This window comes from Primulina tabacum, chromosome 14, assembly GCF_025594145.1.
Source record: "Primulina tabacum isolate GXHZ01 chromosome 14, ASM2559414v2, whole genome shotgun sequence".
Taxonomy (NCBI): domain Eukaryota; kingdom Viridiplantae; phylum Streptophyta; class Magnoliopsida; order Lamiales; family Gesneriaceae; genus Primulina; species Primulina tabacum.
Genome location: NC_134563.1, coordinates 8,353,361 through 8,377,536, shown reverse-complemented (window position 1 = coordinate 8,377,536; position 24,176 = coordinate 8,353,361). Strand labels below are relative to the sequence as shown.

The 24,176-nt window shown below is 35.5% G+C and overlaps 1 protein-coding gene and 1 long non-coding RNA gene across 3 annotated transcripts; both read left to right on the top strand.

Annotated features, from left to right (window-relative positions):
• Positions 1–10,876: 10,876 nt before the first annotated feature.
• On the top strand, positions 10,877–21,770 carry LOC142524677 (uncharacterized). Its single transcript, XM_075628731.1, has 5 exons — positions 10,877–11,253; positions 12,041–12,084; positions 12,525–12,687; positions 20,282–20,338; positions 21,558–21,770. The coding sequence occupies exons 1-5, from the start codon at positions 11,023–11,025 to the stop codon at positions 21,558–21,560; spliced, it is 498 nt and encodes a 165-aa protein (XP_075484846.1). The 5' UTR covers positions 10,877–11,022; the 3' UTR covers positions 21,561–21,770.
• Positions 16,230–20,167, top strand: LOC142524678 (uncharacterized). Of its 2 annotated transcripts, none has more exons than XR_012814938.1 (2): positions 16,230–19,748; positions 19,922–20,167. It is a non-coding gene; the product is annotated as an uncharacterized LOC142524678 (long non-coding RNA). The 2 variants fall into 2 exon arrangements; XR_012814937.1 differs by having other exon boundaries at positions 19,910–20,167.
• Positions 21,771–24,176: the final 2,406 nt, after the last annotated feature.

The window sequence follows — 24,176 nt, the reverse complement described above, 5'->3', positions numbered from 1 at the left end:
TAACCACGAAACGTCAATATTTTCTTAAAAAATCTACAAGTCCCAAAATCATTCATAATCTTCAAGTTTAACTCATTACCCACGAGTAGAACATCAGTACTACTACCCGAAATTAATATAGTCAATTCATTCCAACCTTTCCCTACGCCCAATTAGCCATAATCTTAATCATGTCCAATTCCACCACAAACCAGCATGCATGAAAATCATATAATTTCTCATTACATGTCGTAACATGCATAAAAATTTTAAAGTATCTAATCTCAAAACATAACGACAGATAAACATGTCCCGTAAAATGTATATCATGTAAACATGTAGGTGATAGCATAAAAACAATGAAATCATAAAAGCTTACAGACTTGAGGCTTGAAGACTGAGCGGCAGAAGCTGACGGTGACACAACCATGTACAGGACCCTTTGCTCTGATACCAACTGAAACGTCTACCGTTTTAAAAGTGCGGAAATATTTTTTTTTAAAGCTCGCAATTACAAAATAACATTTAAAGTAATCGTATTTATTTGCCAACAAGAATAACGCAATTTAAAAATAACTAACGTCATCCAAAATCAACGAAAGCGTAACGTGTAAAAATCGTAATATCATCAACATATAAAAATGTGCAACTCCTCTCAAAAGACGTGAATCAATATGCGGAAAAATAATGGTCCTCGGGTCGTGTCACCGCGCATCCCGCCTGCCTACTCAGTCTTCGGCACCTCGGGTCCCCCCCTGATCAAAATGCTCACCTGCATCACACACGCCTAGTGAGTCTAAAGACTCAACACACCTGTACCAGTAATAACAAGTACATATACGTAGCACACAGCAGTGAAAAATAGCATAATCAAAATACGTTTCATGAGCTTAAAAACATGAACATAAGCGTGTCGTGTAAAATCGTAACGTGTCAAAACATGTCTCATCATGTTATCTTATCATATGCGTAACTGTGACCTGTCAAAACATGGTAATAGCATGTATCATCGTATCAGCATATACATGCTAAAATCTTAATTTGAATTCCGTTCATTAGCTGTGACTTTCGTATCATCATGTCATCATGTCAGTCGATGGATCCATCTACGTGTAACCGCGGTACCCGACGGCAGGGGACATCAGCGACACTCTCACCCGTCAACTGAGCCCGAGCCTATAATGTCATCATATCATGTCAATGGAAACACGATCCTCGGGCTCCCTCTGGGGCCTTCTCCCGTAAACGGGCTCCCTCTGGGGCCTTTTCCCTCACGATATCTCCAATCATATCATCGTGTCATCGTGTCAGTCACAACTAAATCACTTTTTTCAAAATGTGTCATCATATTCATCACTTAATAAAATCATGCATATACATAATTTTTCCTTTAAACCAAGCATGCATCATAATTATCATAATAGCATAAAATTCGTAAACATGATGCATAGACATTTAAAATATCATAAATTTGTGCTCAGGGCGCTGCCATGACCAAAATCTCATCACGGGTGCAAAATGACCATTTTGCCCCTGGAAACCCAAAAATTACCGTTTTACCCCTGGACCTCTAAAATTGACCCGAAGTTTACCAAACTTCTTAAAATTTCCAAAACATTTTTAAAAGCTTTCCTAGACGTAAACTCGAGCCAAACTCACAACTTAACCGATTCGTTTTAAAACTTGGACTGGGGTCCCGGTTTTAACCCGAATCGACTCAAAACTTAATCAAATTTTTCCCAACCTTTTACCACACCTAATATACCTCTAAAAGGCTCCAAAAACACTAATCTAGCCCCCTTAGACCTTCGAACAAGACCCTTAACAGCTGCTGGAATTTCCAGCATTTAACAAGCTTGACCTTAAAGGGACCCATGCTCCATAATTCAATCCTAGCTTGCATGACCGACCACCCATCAACCTCTCCTAATCCACATTGACATCTTTCTGGACCCATAAAACTCACGGCCCAATCCCAAGCACACCCTAGCACGCACGCGTTCGGGACACGAGAAACTCACACCCCATGCCATCCTTTCGCTCGATTGATCAAACCATCTTGCCCATATGAGTTCGCACAGTTCCAGACCACAGCTCAGCCCCCTCCAGGGTCTGGTCCAGAGTTAGGAAGGTTGCTTGCACCTTTGGGACGCTCACATCTCCTGAAACCAGCACTCCTCACTCTCGGCTGTCAAGGTTCCCACCTAAACTTCAAAAACCATCGACCCTACTCACCAACAAGGGCAGATCGCGGCCCCAGCCTCCATGACAGCACCTAGCCCCTTTTGCACAGCCCCTTAACAGCTTGAACATGGCAGCCCTTTACACACACACACCAGAAAAGACGTGAACACACTCAAAAGAAACAAGACACACATGAAACCGAAAAGATCTTTCATGGGAATGCTTAGATCGAAACTTTTTATGCATGAACACAATCATCAGTACTTAGGACGTGTATGATGCAGAAAAATGGTACAAAGCGTGCCTGGTAAATGTGACAACGTGAGGAGGAAAAAGAGAGAAGCGCCGGAGATCTTTGGATGCAAGAACAAGAAAAACCGTGGCCTTCAACTGGTGATGGTTGCTGAAAACGAGAGTGACAGCAGCTGGGGGAGGGTGTCGGCTGCTGGGAAGATTAGGTTTAGGTTAAAAATGGGGTTTAAGGTTAATTAGTATTATTTAAATAGTTATTAAATAACTAATGGGCCTTAATTAATAATTAAAACTAAATAAAATATTTTAGGCCCAACAACCTTAAAAGTAGGCCCATTAAATCCAAACACTCTCCCGAAAAATATTTCATGTTGAAAAGATTTTGAAAATATTAGCCGAAACCTTAAAATGTCCCCCGATTCGATCAAATTTGCGTACCGTTAAAAATAAAAAAAATTGCGGTAAAGATATCCAATAAAATCCCATTTTTGAAAAATCCACTTAAAAGTGTCTAAAAATAATTTATAAAAATAAATCGTAAAATAAAGATAGTTTTCTTGAAAATTATCCGGTCTCCGTTCTTTGTTCGAGTGCGAAATGCATCTAGAAACCCTAATGAATGTACTTTTAAAATTTCGTGAAATAGATCCTAACATGCATGAATTATGCATTAAATGCATAAAATAATTAAACACATAATTTAGAATAAAATCCTAGATAGCATGAACTTTAAATAAATCGTGAATTAAACACAAATTCATGGAATAAATATGTATTTAAATGCTTTAAAATAATTTTAACAAAATACCGAAGAATTTAATAAATTGCATGCATGTGGTTCTCGTGGTCCTTCAGATTTTTTTTTGGGACGTTACACGGTTTTTATGCATGGGCACTTCGGGCTCGACCAGGTTTGGAGGTTGGGTCCTAAGGGTCATGGTTAAGTCCTACGAAGAATCCTAGGAGGGCTAGGGCTCGAGTCATGGGCTGGGGAAGAGTCCACTGTGTGTACAGCAGCGGCCAAAGGGGCGTGGTGCTGGGGCTTAGGCGAGCTAGGTAGGTCCAGCAGGGTCAATGGAGGATGGGAAGGGGTCAGGCCAGGGGTTGGGGTGGCTGGGTGCGTTGCTGGCTCGACTGGAGAGAGAAAATGTGAGGGAAGTCCTTGGAGGCGCGCATGCTGCTATCTTGGTTTCAGATGGCTCGCTGCTTGGGTTCCAGGGCTTGGGCTTGGTTGGGTCGGGGCGTGGTCCAGGGATGGTCAGGGTAAGGTGGGTTCGGTGGTGGCTCGGCTGGAAGAGTCCTAGTGCCACTAGGAGTCCTTGGGCGAGAAGCTTCAGGTAAGCAGGTTTGGGTCTGGTTCCAGGTGAGTTTGAGAGAGCTAGGGCTAGGTTCTGCAGGTTGGGGTTGGTCAGTAGGGTGCCTAGATGGGTTGGCTAGGGTTTGGATTGAGGTGGATCGGGCCTAGCTCGAGTAAATAGGGAGATGGCTCGGTGGGTTCGGTTAAGGGTCATTATTACGAATTTAAAAAGAAAAATTGGAACCATGGGTCCATGGGTGTGGTTCCTGGCTCACAAGGGTAGAATAGGTAATAAAAATATTATGTTTAAAATTTGAGAAGAAAATAATGAGTTTTGGATTTATTTATGATTAATAGCCTCACGAAACGTTAATTAAAGAATTAACTGAAATACCTGGATTTAAGATTAATAAAAATATGAAAAATTAGATTTAAGCGTAAATAATTATTTTTGATAAGCCTATGTCGTTAAAAGTGAGAAAAAGATAAATTCGAGAATTATTACGTCTAGGGGCAAAACAATAATTTTACACTTGGGAAAATACGTAAAAGTTTGGCAGCGTCCCAAAAGATCATAATGCATGTTTAATGATATTTTATTATTTAAAATGATTATTTTTGATGAAAGTATGATATTTGATGATTTATGGATATTTTATGATTTATGGTAAAAGCTGTGCAATTTTCACTGTCTTAAATGCTATTTTGGAAAGTTATGATGATTTATGATTTTAAAAGAAAAAAAAAAATATTTTGAGGGATGTGAATTGACTGTGACAAATGATATATGATTTTGTGGAGATGACGTGAAGGCCAAGGTCCCAAAGGGAGCCCATATTCGGGCCAAGGCCCAGAGGGACCCCGTTTACGGGCCAAGGCCCCAGATGGACCTCGTCTATGGGAAAAGGTCCCAGAGGAACCCGATGATCGTATTTCAACGGTGGAGTCTAGTGTCCACCCCCACGGGCCATGTGGAGTTGAAGACTGATCAGTCGACTGGAGGACAAAAGCTAGTCACTTTCAAGGATCAAAATCCACCCAAAATGATATATGATTGAAAGCTTTACGATAAAAATGATTTTATGATATATGATGCTTAAAGCTATTTTAAAATGATTTTTTTATGCTCAAAATTTAATTTTTAAAATATTTTACATTTTATGATTTAATTATGTTTAAAATGATTTTAAATTGTTTAATTAGGTTTAAAAGCTATTTTAAATAAAAATATGATTTTTAAATGCTTGTGAATACATATGTATTATTTGCTATCCATGTTTAGAATGTGCTGAGTCTTTAGACTCACTAGGTTTGTATGATGCAGGATTTGATGATTTATTGGAGACGCTGACGATTGAGTGGATCAAGTGCAGCAGTACACACCCGAGGGCCTTTATGTTTCCGCACTAGCTAGATAGATTTATGATTTAAGGATTTATGTTAATGATTTTTATTATAGATAATTTTTATGCTTTATTTTAATTTTAGTTGATCTTTTTAAAGGTCGATTTAGGAGTTTTGGTTAGTCATTGATTTAGGATTTACTTTATGCACTTCAGATTTCATATGTTAATTTATTATTGATTGTTAGAAATGTTAAGTTATTTTTTTTAGAATTTTCGAGTTTATGATTTAAAAAAAAATCGAGGTCGTTTCAGTTGATATCAAAGCCAACGTTTCTTAAAGGGTTGTGTATTGTCATTTCGAGAAGATCAATAAGTCACGCCTCAAATATGTGAGTTTTTACTGCTTTATATTTTATATGCTAAAATTCTTTTAAAATGCTTTTAAGATACATAATATAAATGTTAGTTGCATATCGCATGTTGCATGTAAAATGTTAAATGCATGTTGGTTACGTGGTTTGGACGGCATATACAGAGATGCCTCCTAGAAGGATTTTGCGTAGGAATGATGATGATAGACATGAGGAGGAGATTCCACAGCCTCCACTTGTTCAAGATGCTAGTGCCTGTGTACTAGCTGGTATGGCTCATTTTTTTGAGCAACACGTAGGAAATGGTGCGAGGGTTAGACTTGTGGGGACCCGAACCTAATTCGTCTTCTTAATCATCATTAGGATCAATAATTAATCTGGGTCTAGATATTTTTTTTTAAATACATAAGTGCGGAACATATGATAATCAGTCTGATATACATATCAACAGTAAAATACATGCTTTACTATAAATCAATAGACTAAGTATATCAATCTCATGAATTGCAAACATCAATGCAATAACATAAAGTATGTGGTTTTGGGAAACTCAAGTCAGATCTAACTCAAGTCGTATCTTCCCGGTTCAACATTGATTTATACCTTTCTCTTGTCAATCTGACGAAGTCGAAGTCTCGAATTCAAATCTGTCAATAATCAATCTGGCAATGACAATATTGAGGAGTACAATATCAATATGCAACTCAATCAATACTGGATATAATCAGAACTCAATCTAATTCTGTTTCAACGGCATAACGCCACAATCTCGATATACCCAGCAATACAAATCAACAGATATCAATCTCAACTCATAATCAATCAATAAACATAATCTGATATCAAATCTGTATAATCTCAATAAAATTCCATCTGAAAATGATAACAATTTCATACGGTATCCGTTCTTCGATCCGGTTTCAATTATACGACATCTAAATTCTTAGAAACACATAATATAAATCAAACTCTAGTTCCTTCAATATCAAGTTTCCAAAACATAACAAAACATAAGAAAACTTACGTCCTTGTAAAACCTTTGTCGAGAGGAGTCCGATACTGAAATCAGATTAAAATTTGAACGGATGGATCTTTCAAAAAATCGAATTCTAATATCAAGAATTGAAGATTCTCTCTGGGGTTTCTCGTTCTTTTCCTCTTGCCAACTGAAGGAATTGAATATCTTTGATATATATATCATGCATGAGAAGGCTAGGTGGCTCTTTCTTGGTTCAGCACGTCTCGCGCATATGCGCGACCTCCCCCGGCGCATATGCGCGAGACCTACTGGTCTCGGCAATCTTCATATCCTTAGCTCGCGCATATGCGCGTCCCCTTCCGGCGCATATGCGCGAGGTTCTCTGCCATACTCGCGCATATGCACGGGTCCTGGTCGCGCATATGCGCGAGGTTCTCTGCCTGCCTCGCGCATATGCGCCCTGCTCGGTCGTGCATATGCGCGAGGGGTTCAGTCCTCGCACATAATTCAAGTCTTCTTTTGTCTTTCCCGGTCTGATCCTTTCCGTCTATAATCACATCAATTATCAATAAATCATTTCAGATTACAATAATAAAATCTCGGGCATTACATTTCTCCCCCTCTAAGATCTGATTTCGTCCTCGAAATCACAGGCAATCAACTCAGATATCAAATCAGATACAAGAAGGAGATACAGAGAAGCTAAATAAAGAGACTCACATCAATGAAATAACTCTGGGAGCTTCTGTCTCATGTCTGGCTCAGCCTCCCAAGTAGCTTCTTCAATGCAATGACGACTCCACTGAACTTTCACAAGCGGAATAGTCTTCGTTTTGAATTTCTTTTCTTTACGATCAAGAATCTGGATCGGCTTCTCAAAATAACTTAGTGTCTCATCAAGTTCGGCCTCGTCTGGCTGAAGAATATGAGATGCATCAGGAAAATATTTCCGTAATAAAGATACATGAAAGACATCATGTATTCCAGATAGAGAAGGCGGTAAGGCGAGTCGATAAGCACGATCTCCTATCTTCTCGAGAATCTCATAAGGACCGATATATCGTGGAGACAACTTCCCTTTCTTGCCAAATCTAACAACGCCTCTGAAAGGAGAAATCTTCAAGAATACTCTGTCTCCTACCTCAAATACCAACGGTCGACAATGAACATTGGCATATTTGGCCTGTCTGTCTTGAGCTGTTCTAATTCTCTTCTGAATCAGCTTCAGTTTCTCTGTCATATCTCTAATCATATCAGGCCCAATCTCAGGTACCTCAGAGATATCATCCCAATAAAGAGGGGATATGCACTTCTTGCCGTACAACACTTAAAATGGAGCCATCTCTATACTCGTCTGATAGCTGCTGTTGTACGAAAACTCACAAAGTGGCAAAGAATCTTGCCAACTAGTGCCATAATCTAGCACTACAGCTCTAAGTATATCTTCCAATATCTGAATAGTCCGCTTTGACTGTCCGTCAGTCTGCGGATGATATGCGGTACTCAAGTGTAACTTAGTGCCTAGAGCTTGCTGCAAACTATGCCAAAAGTGCGAAGTAAACCGATGATCACGGTCTGATACAATCGACTTCGGCACTCCATGCAATCTGACTACTTCTCTGACATAAATCTTTGCCATCTGGTCATGTCTGTACGTCATCTTGTACGGGATAAAACATGCTGATTTGGTTAATCTGTCAATCACAACCCAAATCGCATCACAACCTCGGGAGGAACGTGGTAGCTTCGTCACAAAATCCATAGAAATGTGATCTCATTTCCATTCAGGAATAGACAAGCTGTGTAACAAACCTCCTGGTTTCTTTCTTTCGGCTTTCAACTGTTGGCAATTCAGATATTTTGATACAAACTCTGTAATATCTGCCTTCATCTGTTTCCACCAAAAATGTCTTTTCAAATCGTTATACATCTTTCTGCCACCAGGATGAATACTGAATCGACTACTGTGCGCTTCTGACAATATCTGTCGTTTCAAATCTGAAACATCTGGCACAACGAGACGATTATTCACATACAGTACATGATCACGTACCTGATATTCTGATCGATGCCCTGCTCTGACCATCGAAATCGAGTTCTGAACATTCTGATCAACTTTCTGAGCTTATTTAATTCTCAAAATCAGCTCTAGTTCGACCTGAATAGTATACAATTTCAACGTCTGCAATCTGTTTCAAATGCTTTCGACTCAGTGCATCAGCTGCTGCATTAGATTTCCCCGGATAGTATTTGATTTCACAATCAAAATCTTTCAATAAGTCAAGCCATCTTCGTTGTCTCATATTCAATTCTGACTGTGAAAATAGATATTTCAGACTCTAGTGATCAGAATATATCTCACACTTCTCACCGTATAGATAATGTCGCCAAATCTTCAATGCAAAGACGATGGCTGCCAATTCAAGATCATGAATTGGGTAGCGAGTTTCATGTGTCTTCAATTGTCTCGGGGCATAGGCAATAACATGTCCTCGCTGCATCAAAACACAACCCAATCCTCTGTGAGAAGCATCACAATAAACAACAAAATCACCAGTACCTGATGGAATAGTCAAGATCGGAGCACTGGTCAATCTTTTCTTCTACTCTAGAAATCTGGACTCACACTCTTCAGACCAAAAAAATGGTGCATTCTTCTGAGTCAAATTAGTAATCGGCTTAGCAATACTCGAGAAATCTTTAATAAATCGACGATAATAGCCTGCTAAACCCATAAAACTGCGTATCTCTGGCACAGATATCGATCTAGGCCAACTAATCACTGCCTCAACCTTGCTAGGATCAACAGAAATACCATTTCCAGATATAATATGACCCAGAAATACAACTTGTTTCAGCCAAAATTCACATTTAGACAGCTTTGCATACAATTTCTCTTTTCTCAGAATTCTCAATACAGTTCTCAAATGCTCAGCATGATCAATCATATTCTTTGAGTAAATCAGAATATCATCAATAAATATAATCACGAAATCATCAAGATACTTCTGAAATACACGGTTCATCAATCCCATAAATATAGCTGGAGCATTCGTTAAACCAAACGGCATGACAATAAACTCATAATGGCCATACCTGGTTCTGAAAGCTGTCTTCGAAATATCAGAATCTATGACTCTCAGCTGATGATATTCAGATCTCAAATCGATCTTGGAATAAACAGAAGAACCCTGCAACTGATCAAATAAATCATCTATACGAGGCAAAGGGTATTTGTTATTTACCGTAGCCTTGTTCAGTTGCCGATAGTCAATACAGAGTCTCATTGAACCATCCTTCTTTCTCACAAATAATACTGGAGCACCCCAAGGAGAGACACTCGGTCTAATGTAACCCTTGGCCAATAAATCTCCTAACTGCTCTTTCAATTCTTTCAACTCAATCGGTGTCATTCTGTACGGAGCTCTAGAAATAGGAACTATGCTAAAGTCTATCTCTCTGACTGGAGGTAAACCCGGAATCTCATCTGGAAGACATCAGCAAACTCACAAACCACTGGCAAATCAGCCAATGATGGGCTCGATTTCAGTACGTATACTGAATACACAAGGAAACCCTCTGCTCCTTTCTGTAACAATCGAATCATAGATAATGCAGATATCAAAGGAATTCTAGATCTAGAACCCTTTACCGTAAAATTTCCATTCATCAGCCATATCAGGTCTGAATCTCAAAATCTTCTGGAAACAGTCTACGGTAGCTCTGTACTTGGTCAGCATATAGATACCAATAATGCAGTCAAAATCAGACAACCTAAGTACCATACAATCTAACTCAATCTCATGCCCGTCATACTGTAGCATACAATGTTTCATAAACGTCACTGATACAAGACCTCTCCCTAAAGGTGAAGAGACAAATACTACAGCAGAGAATGACTCAGCAGACAATGCATGAATCAATGCAAATCGTTCAGAAATAAACGTATGGGATGCACCCATATCAATCAATACGTAAGCAGAATAACCACATAAAGAACAGTTACCTGCAACAACATTATCTGGTGCTTCATGTGCCTGTTCTTCAGTCAAAGCGAATACTCTGGCCTGCTGTCTCGGAGGCTGGCTAACAGTCTGGCTTCCTCCTGGCCTCTGCTGTGACTGAGTAGTAGTCGGTGGCTGGAAGGAGTGAACAGCAGCTGATCGTCTATCAGTCTGAGCCACTGATCCAGATGATTCTGCTCCCTGGGATCTTTGAGAACCTCTCTGTGGACATACTCTCGCAATATGTCCCTGTTGTCCGCAAATGCGGCAACTACCAATTATCAATGAAGCGAAAGTAGAGATTTTGAGATTAAAGGATAAAATCTGGAATAGCCACTAGACCGCGAATTAAAAAAAAATTAAAGATTTAATTTAATTTGAAAGAGAGAGTCAATGCTAATTTTATTTACTGAATTAAAATACAATTTAACTCTGATATAGTTCCAAAACCCACCCCACAACCCTGAGCCTTCGCTTCAGCAGCCTCACACTGTTACCTTTTCTAACTCTATTCTCCCCCTTTTGCTCCGTCAATTTCCTACTTTCCTCGAACAATTTGCATACACTCACTCGAGGAGGAGGAGTGCGATTGCGCCATAAACAAGTGAAAATGTCGCTGCGGCCGGGCAGCAGGGCAGATGTTCGGAAGAAGAACTACAAAATTGGAGTCGACGTGGAGGAGGTTCGGCGGCGGAGGGAGGATAATCTGGTGGAGATCAGGAAGAGCAAGCGCGAAGATAATCTTCTCAAGAAGCGGCGCGAGGGTCTTCCCAATGGAAGTCTCCCCCAACAGCTCTTTCCTCTTGATCCTTCCCAATCCCCTGCGGCAATCGAGAAAAAGGTGATTACTTTCGCTTCATTTTAGTTACTGTGTTTGTAAATAGGTGTACTTTTATTATGAATCGATTCGGTGGTTTCCGATCTATCTAACTGTGTTTCATTTACTGGCGTGGATAGAGATCGGGATCGAGGGCATGCTTTCTGATTTTCAGCTGGGCTTGCGATAAATATGTTTTAGTTTATTTTCAAAACAATTATGAGTGCTGGTTTAAATTTTCATCGATGAATTCTTTAATTTATTTAATAATTTGTGCTGCCAAGATAATGTAAAAGCAGGTATTATAATTTCTCTACTTTTACTCTGGTAACTTGGATACTGGTTGTGACTAAATTGAAGCCGAATACTGGTAGTTACAAGACTAGAGGCTGCTTATGAGCATTTTAGGTAGTTTACTTGTTAATTGTCTCAGTATTGTTTGCTATGGGAATTTTGATGATATTAAGACGCAAACTAAAATTTTACTGCAACTACCATACGATCATACTGATCAAAGTAGTATTCACATCTTTTTGGGATCTTCATCTGTCGATCATCCATACTATTGGCATCATGTATTACATTTGCACTTGTTCATTAGGTCATTTTATATTGAACTTGTGCTCACTCTGTTGGGCAATTTTTTTGTTTTGTGTGTGGGTTACAAACCGTACAATAAGTGGAGAAGGGGATGGATATGCCGAGTGGCAGTGCTACTAGGGATTGGGTGTAACAATTAGGGAACATAGATCATCATGTCAGCATTCTATGTTTTTATTTGAATTACTTTTTAAAGTACATAAACTTGCAGGGCTTCATCAGATGGAATTTGGCGATGTGCCAACACTGCGTATGGTGTCTTGTTTCTTGCTTTCTACTCCATTTGATTCGATGCTTTGGATATTATAGATTTTTTTGCCTTACTTTGGAGATGCACAGAATCGAGGAAAGAGGAATTTACTGAGAACTTCTTATTTTCTACATATCTATACTTCTACTCTATTAAATAAATATGCATATAATAAACAATGTTTAGATATGAACATCAGAAACTGAGCTTTGTTTATATTTATTGGCAGATGTGTGATGAGTATTTTGACCCACGACATTGTGAATGTGGTGGAATGAGAACACGTTTTATTATCGAGTCATGGGAAATGACAAATGATTATGCGCAACTAGCCTTAAATTTCTACAATTAGAAAACAGTTAAGACAAATTATCTAAATTGACAGTCTTGATTATTTAATACCCATAATAATTTAATTTTGGTGTCTTTTTCGGTTGGTTTACAGCATAAGAATTTCAATCTCGAGGAGGTTGTCAAGCTCAACCGCAGCATCTGCATTTTACTGCATGACATTCAAGGCACAGAATGCTGAAAGTGATGAGTGCTCTCTTTTTCGAGGCGCTGTTTATGTGGTGGGTGGGCCACAAGTGTTGCTTTGTGAGATCAAGGTACGATTCTCGCCATTTTGCATTAAGAATTAAGGACTGCTAGCTATTAATAGTCTAGCTTTAAAAATCACAGTTAAATGTATGCCAACAAGGATTAGACAATATAAATACAACTATTCATGGATTATCCCTAAGAAAAACAAAATTGTTATTTCTATATTTAATCTCCAGATCAGTAATACCTTCCTTGTCTCAAGACCAAACCTTTAACCAGATCATGATCACAACAGAGGAAATGAGAAAGCGATAATGCAACAAGCGGAAAATTTATGACGTGTGATACAATATTAATTCAATAATAAACACAAATAACATCAACACAACATTTTAATAAACACATTGTTTATAAAGGTCATGAAAAAGGAATGTAGAAAAATGTAGTCAGATTCTTACATCATTATCTGTCCAATTGTTTCTGTTTGTGAATATCTTGTGGACATGTTTTATTCTACACAAATAATATTAGATTGTATGAAAATCAGATAATAACCAATATATACACAAAAAAAGATGAGATAATTGTTTTTTTAAAAAAATTAGATAAAGAGAAATTTCACATACCTCAATTAAATGATCCATGTGTGGTGAAATAATTGGTAGCCAAAACTCTGTAAACAAGTTGTTGCAGTCAAAGGGCATTGCCACATATCCCCGAAAAACATAACCAACTCCATTCTATTTTGAACTATTAAGTATTGGGTTATCTCCGATTTCCGTTTTGAAACTTCCTACTATCAAAACAACATGGCGATCCCAGATAGTTGTTCGTTTTTCGATTTCTTCTGCAGTTGACCCATTATATACGACCTAGTTGCAAATCTTTTAACAATTTAAAAAACGGGTAAAAAAGTCATTATTAATATTAACAACATACACAAGTGAGCAATTACCTGCAAACATTTAAGCATGCTATGACACCAATAACGGGAAAGGATTTCAAGCATCTGATCACCTCATGCGCTTCCAATGCTCTATGCGTACTTATACCGTATCTAGTTTTACGATATTTACGTGGCTATAAAAAATATTATTGCTTAAATGCATAAATTAAAACACAATAATTTCTTACCTGTCAGTGTCAAAGTTTGCTATGGTCATCAAGTTCCTTTCCTGTGGATCTCTACAAGATGAACATGGTAGCAAACCTTTTTCGGCAATAAATAAAAGAACATTTGGTATTCTTGTGCCTTTAAGACCCATCGTTTTGAGTTGTTTTGCTTGAGCATTTCGGAGGTCTGGGTATGACTTGTATAAATGATCAAAACAATTGGTGATGTCAAAAAAGAACGTGTCTGACCAACCACGAACGTTTATATTTAAGATTTTATAAAGCATTTCAGTGCAAGCTACTCTTTGAACATATGAGCATGCACCCAAACCTCTCTGGTTTCTGACAAGAGATAAACTCTTATGCAAAAAATTAAATTCTGTGATTTCTGTTCCAACATCTATAAAATATTCCCCGATCCGAAAGTACATATCATCAAAAACAGTGCCGTACGTAAACAAAAATCACATATCGTCAAAGATAGTTCTACATATCATCTCATATCACAATTAATTTATTTTTTAGAATATTATATTTAAATAATAAAATTTAAGAAGAAAATATACATAATACATGATATTCGTATGCTTATTTTGTTTGTGTGCACAATGACTAATATATTTATATAAATATGTCGAACAAGATATTTTTATTTTAACTACGTACTTGATATATCAAATACATAATATCCAAATAACTTGACATTTGTAAAATTTCAAATATAAATACACATCATCAAAATCATTTGTTATATAAACAAGTCGATTCCCAACACCAAAATTTGGGATTGCTATTGCATGCGTGAAATCAAATATAAATGTATGGTCTTTATATTTTCCAAAGTTTTGAATAATAATATTGACTGTGATTTAGTTTTAATTTAAATCAAACCTTAGTTGAAATAATATTTTTTTGAGGGGATCTCAAATATAATTTTTATTAATGAAAACTTCTATTTAAATACAAATACCAACTACTCTGTTTTCCTTTTCTTTTTTTTCTTTTTTTTTTAAATATAAACTCCTTTAACGTTCGTCTTGTCCCCTATAAATAGATTCCCATTCTTCTATAATTTCCTCACCATCCAACTTTCATTAGTGATTATTCATTCAGATTTGAAAACCATCCTCCACTCCTCCCAATTGCGAAACACGAAACGCAAAAATGGCTGCCAAGGCGACTGGCGACCGTAGCATTAACAACTTTTCTAACAAGAAAAGAGGGGTGAAATTCAGATTTTGAACAAATTACCTGCACCTCTCTTTAACACAAAAAAAAAAAAAAAAAAAAAAAACTAACCTTTTTGAAACTAAAAGAGAGTGAAGTATTATTTTGAAATAACATTGTAGTACATGAGTTGGATTGCCATCCTTGCAGAAGTCGACAGATTCTAAAACGAAAGAGAACAAACCAAGTTAACGACAATGTAATAAACAAGATATGATTTGATATTTTTATGAAATAATATTGATTTCCTTACCATTTTCTGCACTCAAATTATGGTGAGTGGTTTGCCAGAGAGGTGTGAGTGTGTGTTTAGAGTGTGGGTGTGTGTTTATTGAGGAAGAAGATGAAATAGTGGGGTGGGTCTGAAGGTGGTGTCGTGTGATCATCTGCAGGCAGTGGTTGCCTTTTCTGACGTACGTACGGGAACAAGCCTTGCATAACAAACAAGTATTTTTTTAATCTTTAATATTTGAAGAATAATTAATATTAATCTCAAGCTTAAACCGTATAATTGGTTTTGATTTACAACATTGGGGGAGAAACAAAAGAACTTGCTAATTGGAAAGTGTAGAATGTCCGCCCAAAATTAGTATGACAGGGACCACATCAGAGGATTTTTGTGTAACATTTATTATTCATATGACAAACAACTCGTTTTCTGAAAAGTTGGACTCAGGAGCAATGATCCAATGATAATTTTTATATTTAAATAAATGTAATATCAATTATAAATAATATAAAGTTTGTTTAGTTGGTTCATGACATTGTTAAGATAAGTTATAATCTGAGTATTAAAATTATAACATGTTCCAGTTAATTATTATGGTACATTAAAATATTGTATTGTGCATCACAACCTACTATGATTAAACATGATAAATAAGTTATACATATATATATATATTTCATTTGAAATTAATTTTATATTAGTAATTCTGCTACAATATAACAATGATTATTATTTTGTGAGTATGTGTGTATATATATATATATATATATTGATAATAAATATTTTAAAATATTCATTCGTCCTAATTATATTTTAGTCTTATTTTTTGTATTAAAAGATTGTATTGTGCATCACAACCTACTATGGTTAAACGTGATAAATAAGTTATACATATATGTATATATATATATTTCATTTGAAATTATTTTTATATTAGTAATTGTGCTACAATATAACAATGATTATTGTTTTGTGAGTATATATATATATATATATTTTGATAATTGAATATTTTAAAATATTTATTCTTCTTAGTTGTATTTCTGGCTCCGTCTAGGGATATGCTAATTTTTCCATGCGTGTCTGAAAATTTTAATGTACCATAATAATTAACTCGAACATGTTATAATTTTAATATTCAGATTATAACTTATCTTAACAATGTCATGAACCAACTAAACAAACCTTATATTATTTATAATTGATATGATATTTATTGAAGTATAAAAATTATCATTGGATCATTGTTCCTGAGTCCAAATTTTCAGAAAATGAGTTGTTTGTCGTATGAATAATAAATGTTAGACACAAAAATCCTCTGATTTGGTCCTTGTCATACTAATGTTGGGCAGACATTCTATCCTTTCCAATTAGCAAGTTCTTTTGTTTTCCCCCAATGTTGTAGATCAAAATCAATTATACGTATATAGCTTGAGATTAATATTAATTATTCTTGAAATATTAAAAATTTAAAAAATACTTGTTTGTTATGCAAGGCCTGTTCCCATACGTACGTCAGAAAAGGCAACCACTGCCTGCAAATGATCACACGACACCACCTTCAGACCCACCCCACTATTTCATCTTCTTCCTCAATGTTTCACACCCACATTCTAAACACACACTCACACCTCTCTGGCCAAACCACTCACCATAATTTGAGTGCAGAAAATGGTAAGAAAATCAATATTATTTTATAATAATATTAAATCATATCTTGTTTATTACATTGTCGTTAACTTGGTTTGTTATCCTTCGTTTTAGAACCGGTCAACTTCTGCAAAGATGGTAATCCAACTCCGGTACTACAATGTTATTTCAAAATAATACTCCACTCTCTATTAGTTTCAAAAAAGTTAGTTTGGTTTTTTTGTGTGTTAAACAGTGGTGCATGTAATTTGTTCAGAATGTAAATTTTCATATGATGATATGTAGCACTATCTTTGATGATATGTGTTTTTTGTTTACGTGCATCTCTATCTTTGATGATATGTATTTTCGGATTGAGTAATATTTTATAGATGTTGGAACAAAAATCACATAATTTAATTTTTTTGCACAAGAGTTTATCTCTTGTCAGAAACCAGAGAGGCTTGGGTGCATTCTCATATGTTCAAGGAATGCTTTATAAAATCTTAAATATAAACGTTGATGATTGGTCAGACGCGTTCTTTTTTGACATCACTGATTGTTTTGATCATTTATACAAGTCATACCCAGAGCTCCCAAATGCTCAAGCAAAACAACTCGAAACAATGGGTCTTAAAGGCACAAGAATCCCACGTATTCTTTTATTTATTGGCGAAAAAGGTTTGCTGCCATGTTCATCTTGTAGAGATCCACAGGAAAGGAACTTGATGGCCATAGCAAACTTTGACACCGACAGGTAAGAAATTATTGTGTTTTAAATTTATGCATTTAATCAATAATCTTTTTTATTGCCACGTAAATACCGTAAAACTATATGCGATATAAGTATGCATAGAGCATTGGAAGCCCATGAGGTGATTAGATGCTTGAAATAATTTCCCGTTATTGCTGTTATAGTTGCATATGACAGCATGCTTAAATGTTTGCAGGCAATTGCTCACTTGTGTATGTTGTTAATATTAGATTAGATGCCCTGCAAGCCAACAGTTGGCTAGGGAATTTATTGACTCAAGTGTAATAAACAATCTTTATTTTAATATAATTTAACCTTTTATGGGTTCATTTTACTTTATCTGTATACTCATGCAATCAGCATAGATAAAGTCCTTGATTATACTTTAATACAAATGAATCGTAATTCGATATTGAAACTCATTTGTAAACACTGTGTATTCTAAATTCGTTCCTAGTCAATTCAGCCGCCTAAAACAAGGATAAATGTCACTTGAGATTGAAACTATTATATGTGATGTTGTGTACCGTGTTTCATGGTAAGGGCATAAAGATGTCCAATCATACAGATGGGTAATTATACAATGATTGTACTGAACATCCCTTTTTTTGGACTTTCCAAGTGGTTATCATTCATTGAGAGGAAAAGTCCGTAGTTGTGATTGTACATGATTAATCCTTATGACCAGGAACAACACTGAGGCTCTACATACCAGGGTTGTGCTTTGACTCATTTACCGACTCCGCTAGGGTCACATGGTGGTGAGGTTGGGTGCAATTGCGAAATGTGTAGACGCCAGTGCATTGTAGTCGGGAATTCACCACTCAGCTACGAGTGTGTATATCTTATGTGATCTAGCGAAATAATAGTGCATGAAATCTCTGGCCAAAGTGTGAGATGTATATTAGGGAAGGAGTTCTCTAGTTGTGCATGAGATGACACTATTATTATTTCATGATTGTATCACATAGCTATCGAATTATATACAACCCTCGATGTACCAATTGTTGCAGATTCAATCAGGATATATGAGATGAAGGGACCGTACTGTACAGTAATCATAACTGGCACTATCAGTGATACCTAAGGAATCATGAGGCGGTGCTACTAGACGCTCTTACAATGATTCGATGAGTTTAATCAGAAAATGATTTATGACATTATCATGATCAAATGTTGGTGCATGGAATGGGGCAAATTAGAGTAAGCCCGAATAAAAGAAATTGTCCTTAATCACAAAGAGTTGTGAACTCACGGCTAGCTGTTCCCGTTGAGATTGAGATAATAAACTCAATGCGTTGAATTTATAAGAAATAAGTTTAATATGATCAATCGATAAGCTTATAAATAAAGTTTATAGAAATTTTGAAATCATGACTGCTAAAGACAGTCAAAGGGAGTGCACCTGCCTTAACTAGACTTTGGTGATCTCGAAATTAAATTGTGCATTATAATAATGAACAAGTTGGAATTGTCACATCGATGATATTGGATCTCCGTAATGAGAGCATGGATCATGGGTTTGTAAGAGTATAAGCACATCATGTTAATTTATTAAAGTTCAAATGGACTTTAATAATTAATTATATTTTAATTGAGTTAAAATAATTAATTTTTTATAAAATATGGTATTGATTTATGTAATATGAAAATATTCATGATACCATAATTTTAAAAACTTGCACACAAGGCAATATAATATTAATGCATGATATTCTCAAAATATATATGCATTAAACTCGAGATTGGTCTTTGATATGGCATGCAATTAGAATCTATAATTAACATAATTAATCTAATTAATTAAGTAAATGATGGATTAGAAATATAATAAGGATATTATTATTCTTATTGCATTGCAGGCATTCGAAAATTTTTTTTTCCCAAAAAAACACAACAAAATTTCAGCTGCTCTCGAAATCCTTATTCTTTTGCAAGAAAAATTCGGCCAACCTAATTAATAGGTATTAAGTCGATTTTTTCTTCGTGTTCTATCTTTACGCAAAATATCTTCTATACTTTCTAGTGCAAGTTAGAAGAGGAACAAGTAATACAGTCGTGGACCTGATTCAGAGATCGAAAGAGATTCGAAGAAAGTTTCGTCGGGACATACATCAAGAGCTACATCCGCTAATACCGGAGTAGTTGATGCCAAGTAAAATTATTTACTAAAGGTATATTACAAACTCCATATGAATGATTATATCATTTAAACCATGCGAATGTCAAAATAAAATTTTAAAACTTCCGCTGCGATTTGGACACGAGAAAAATCGATATCCCAACAGTTAATGTTAATAATGAATTTTTACCCGTTTTTTAAATTGCTGAAAAGATTTGCAACTAGGTCATATATAATGGGCCAACTGAAAAAGAAATCGAAAAACAAACAACTTTCCGGGGTCGACATGTTGTTTTGATAGTAGGAAGTTTCAAAACGGAAATCGGAGATAACCAATACCTAATAGTTCAAAATAGCCATGGAGTTTGTTATGATTTTCGGGGATATGTGGCAATGCCCTTTGACTGCAACAACTTGTTTACAGAGTTTTGGCTATCAATTATTTCAACACACGTTGATCATTTAATTGAGGTATATGAAATTTCTCTTTATCTAAATTATTTTTTTTAAAACAATTATCTCATCTTTTTTGTGTATCTATTGGTAGTTATCTGATTTTCATACAATCTAATATTATTTATGTAGAATAACCATGTCCACAAGTTATTCGCAAACGGAAACAGTTGGACAGATCAGAATGATGTAAGAATCTATGTTGTTAACTAGATTTTTTTTACATTCCTTTTTCATGACCTTTATAAACAATGTGTTTATTAAAATCTTGTGTTGCTGTTATTTGTGTTTATTATTGAATTAATATTGTATCACACGTCAAAAATTTTCCGCTTGTTGCATTATCGTTTTCTCATTTCCTCTGCTGTGATCATGATCTGGTTAAAGGTTTGGTCTTGAGACAAGGAAGGTATTACTGATATGGAGATTAAATATAGAAATAACAATTTTGTTTTTTTTAGGGATAATCTATGAATAGTTGTATTTATATTGTCTAATCCTTGTTGGCATACATTTAACTGTGATTTTAAGGCTAGACTATTAATAGCTAGCAGTCCTTTATTCTTAGTTTTGCAGATTTAGACCATTCATGAAATGCGATATTCTTACTTTGGAGTAGGATTGGGTCCTAACGACGAGAAGTCCCTATTTTATTTATAAATGTTGATATCAAAGAAAAAAAAAGTTAGTTTGATAAAACGTAACCAAGATTATTCTCATTGAATATACATTATCAAAGTTAGAGATGGTTTCTGTATGAACTCTATTTTTCTATCATTTACATTCATGGAGTTTTTAGTTGTGATTTAGCAATGGGGTGTAGGTTGAAGGTTGTTTCAAGTTAATTTGTTATTGTTGCCGATTAATTATTTGTTTTTTGCCTTTTTTGTTTCCTAAATCTTTTCTATGTCTTATATGTTTGTATATTCTAAATCGACAAATGTACTTTGGCAATATTATTTTATGTCGTGTTTCCGAACATATCTTTCATACAGCCACTAGAACTAGAATATTTGAACTGTTGTCACTATAGATTAATTTGATGGTTTGAAAAACTTATCAATTGCAGTAAACTTTGCAGGCTATAGTTGTGTTGTGTCGTTTGTTAGACCAATTAATATAGCATTTCTCATTTATTTCATGCTGAAACAGTCCATCATATATCCTAGTTTTGTTGTTCAAAGTAGGTTGTAACTAACTTGTTCCGTGGATTCAATGTTAAAATCAGATACTGAGAAGATCATCTTTTTCATTTTTTGATCTTGGAAGTTTGTGCGACTTAATTTCTTGTATCTTAAGCATAGCATGGGATCAAATAGATCATAACTCGTACGTATGCTTCTTGCATAAATCTAGTGAGCTAACCTTCCATATTCTCAACAGTGTTCATCTATGTTTTTTTTTACAGTGACTACTATGAGTTCAGATTACGGCACCATTCGACATAGGTATCGTGTTTCTGAAGATATCATTTAGTTCCATTGATGTAACGGAAGAAGGTTGACACAATATAATGTTGCTTGAACATGACAAATTGAATGTTTGGCTACGTTTTATTTATATTCGGAGCAATATAATGTTTTCTTGGAAAGGAATTAGGAAACATCGAGTACGAGTTTACATATTTGCCCAAGGATATATTTTCGATTATAGATGATGTGTCAATTGAAATTTTAAAATTTAATGTATTTTTAGAGAGAACTAATACTCAAACAACAATATTTTTCACTTATTTTAATCAAAATTGCTTTTTCCCCCTATATTTGGAGGTGACAATTGTTTTAATGGTCTCGAACTCGTCCGAGAAAAAAATGGCTTGGTTTTCTAAAATAAATATTCCAAGTTTTGAAATGAACTAAGAAAATGATATATGTGCATGGTGTTGTCATTCACAGCGATTGAAATGAAAATTCATTGCTACTACCGTGGGTAGAATCATTGTACATTTAGTTCCGCTTTTTTTTTCACCAACCTCGAGTCCGGCTTGATTTTAGTTCCGCTTTTATTAATGAGCTTAGGTTTATTTTTCTATGAACCTTCTACATTAACATTATTTAATTAAACTATCCTAATACCAACATATAAAAAGATGTAAATGTTTAATACTGGGAATTATGAGAGTTTGGGATCGATATTGACAAAGACAAAACAAATATAATCTAATCTAAATGTACAATAATCTAAATTTCACAATTAGATGGAACCTAGTCTACCATAATAACATTAAAATAGAAATATATGTAATGCATAATATATATATATATATATATATATATATATATATTATATGCAACTCCAAATTCTGAACACCGCTTCAAAGCCAAAGAAATCTAGGAGTGCGATGTAGCATTGGTTAGACCAACAGTGTCAACATCAGAGGCACAGCTGGCATCGATCGAACAAAAAGCTGAGCCATCTCCAAGATCATTTTCACTCCTAGCACATTCGACCCCAAGAAAAAAAAAAACGCTAATGAGAAAATACTGCACAGCTAAAAGATGTATACGCATTTCATTTAAAAAAAAGGATGCCAATTAACCAAGACAATGTTAAAAATAGAGCATGCAAATGCTAAATGAATGACAAAAGAATAAAGGAGGAATAAGTTGAGTATGATCCTTGGATGAACCGTACCTTGTGTAAGGGTAGATATCTTCCATACTTCCAGATGATTCTTCATAGTAATATTCATCATGGCCAGCAGGGATCGAAATTTCTTTCTCATCCTAAAAATATATAACAAGAATAAAATTCCAAACATCTTATGCCAACAAAAAGATAAACAATAATAAAAGTTTTAGAGCTTTTGATTATGCAACTGTATTCCTCTTTCAAATATTTAAAATCTACTTTACGGCACCGATATCAGTTGCATGCTTGGTAGAAGGATCCACTCACGATCGGAGTGTCGCCTCACTCTAGCATCACAAAAAATCAATAGGCAACTCAATGAATCTTCAACCCTATAGTTAAAAACACCCTGCCCCAAGAATCCCACATCGCTCGATGCCTACATTTACATCTAGCCGACCGGCGTGAACCAATATCTTTGCTTTGTGTTCTATATTACCTCACTTCTCTCTGCATCTTATGGTCACCTACTTAAGAGATTTCAATTGGATCTTAGATAAACCTCACATAGCTATCATTCAATTAGAACAAGCAAACAACCCTACTTTGAAAGGTAAAAAGGACGATAAACCTAAATTCCATGGCTAACAGATTCGAGGATATTATTGAACTTTAATTTGGTTTGATTTTCGTCCCTAGCATTTGTGCCTACACTAAGATGGATTTACAAGATTGCAAACCAAGATATTTTGTTTGGACTTTGGCATCACCATCAGCAAAACACATACCAACATCATTCAGAAAACCATCAACAAGGATAGTATGGACTTAAGTAAAACATTAATAAAAATTCTATTGCAAAATGGCTAGAATGGTACCGTGATCTCACAAAGCAACACTTGTGGCCCACCCACCACAGAAACAACGCCTCGAAAAAGATAGCACTCATCACTTTCAGCATTCCGTGCCTTGAATGTCATGCAGTAAAATGCAGATGGTGTGCGGTTGAGCTTGACAACCTCCTCGAGATTGAAATTCTTATGCTGTAAACCAACCGAAAAAGACACCAAAATTAAATTATTACGTGTATTAAATAATCAAGACTGTCAATAACATTAGATAATTTGTCTTAACTGTTTTCTGATTGTAGAAATTTAAGGCTAGTTTCGCATAATCATTTGTCATTTCCCATGACTCGATAATAAAACGTGTTCTCATTCCACCACATTCACAATGCCGTGGGTCAAAATACTCATCACACATCTGCCAATAAATATAAACAAAGCTCAGTTTCTGATGTTCATATCTAAACATTGTTTATTATATGCATATTTAATACAGTATAAGTATAGATATATAAAAAATAAGAAGTTCTCAGTAAATTTCTCTTCCCCGATTCTGTGCATCTCCAAAGTAAGGCAAAAAAATCTATGATATCCAAAGCATCGAATCAAAT

What these genes read in the sequence shown, in the direction of transcription:
- LOC142524677 (XM_075628731.1), top strand. Translation starts at nt 11,023, where the DNA reads ATGTCGCTGCGGCCGGGCAGCAGGGCAGATGTTCGGAAGAAGAACTAC. An exon ending in CTGCGGCAATCGAGAAAAAG is followed by an intron (nt 11,254 to 12,040) that starts GTGATTACTTTC and finishes ATAAACTTGCAG; the next exon opens with GGCTTCATCAGATGGAATTT. An exon ending in TGTTGCTTTGTGAGATCAAG is followed by an intron (nt 12,688 to 20,281) that starts GTACGATTCTCG and finishes TTATTTATGTAG; the next exon opens with AATAACCATGTCCACAAGTT.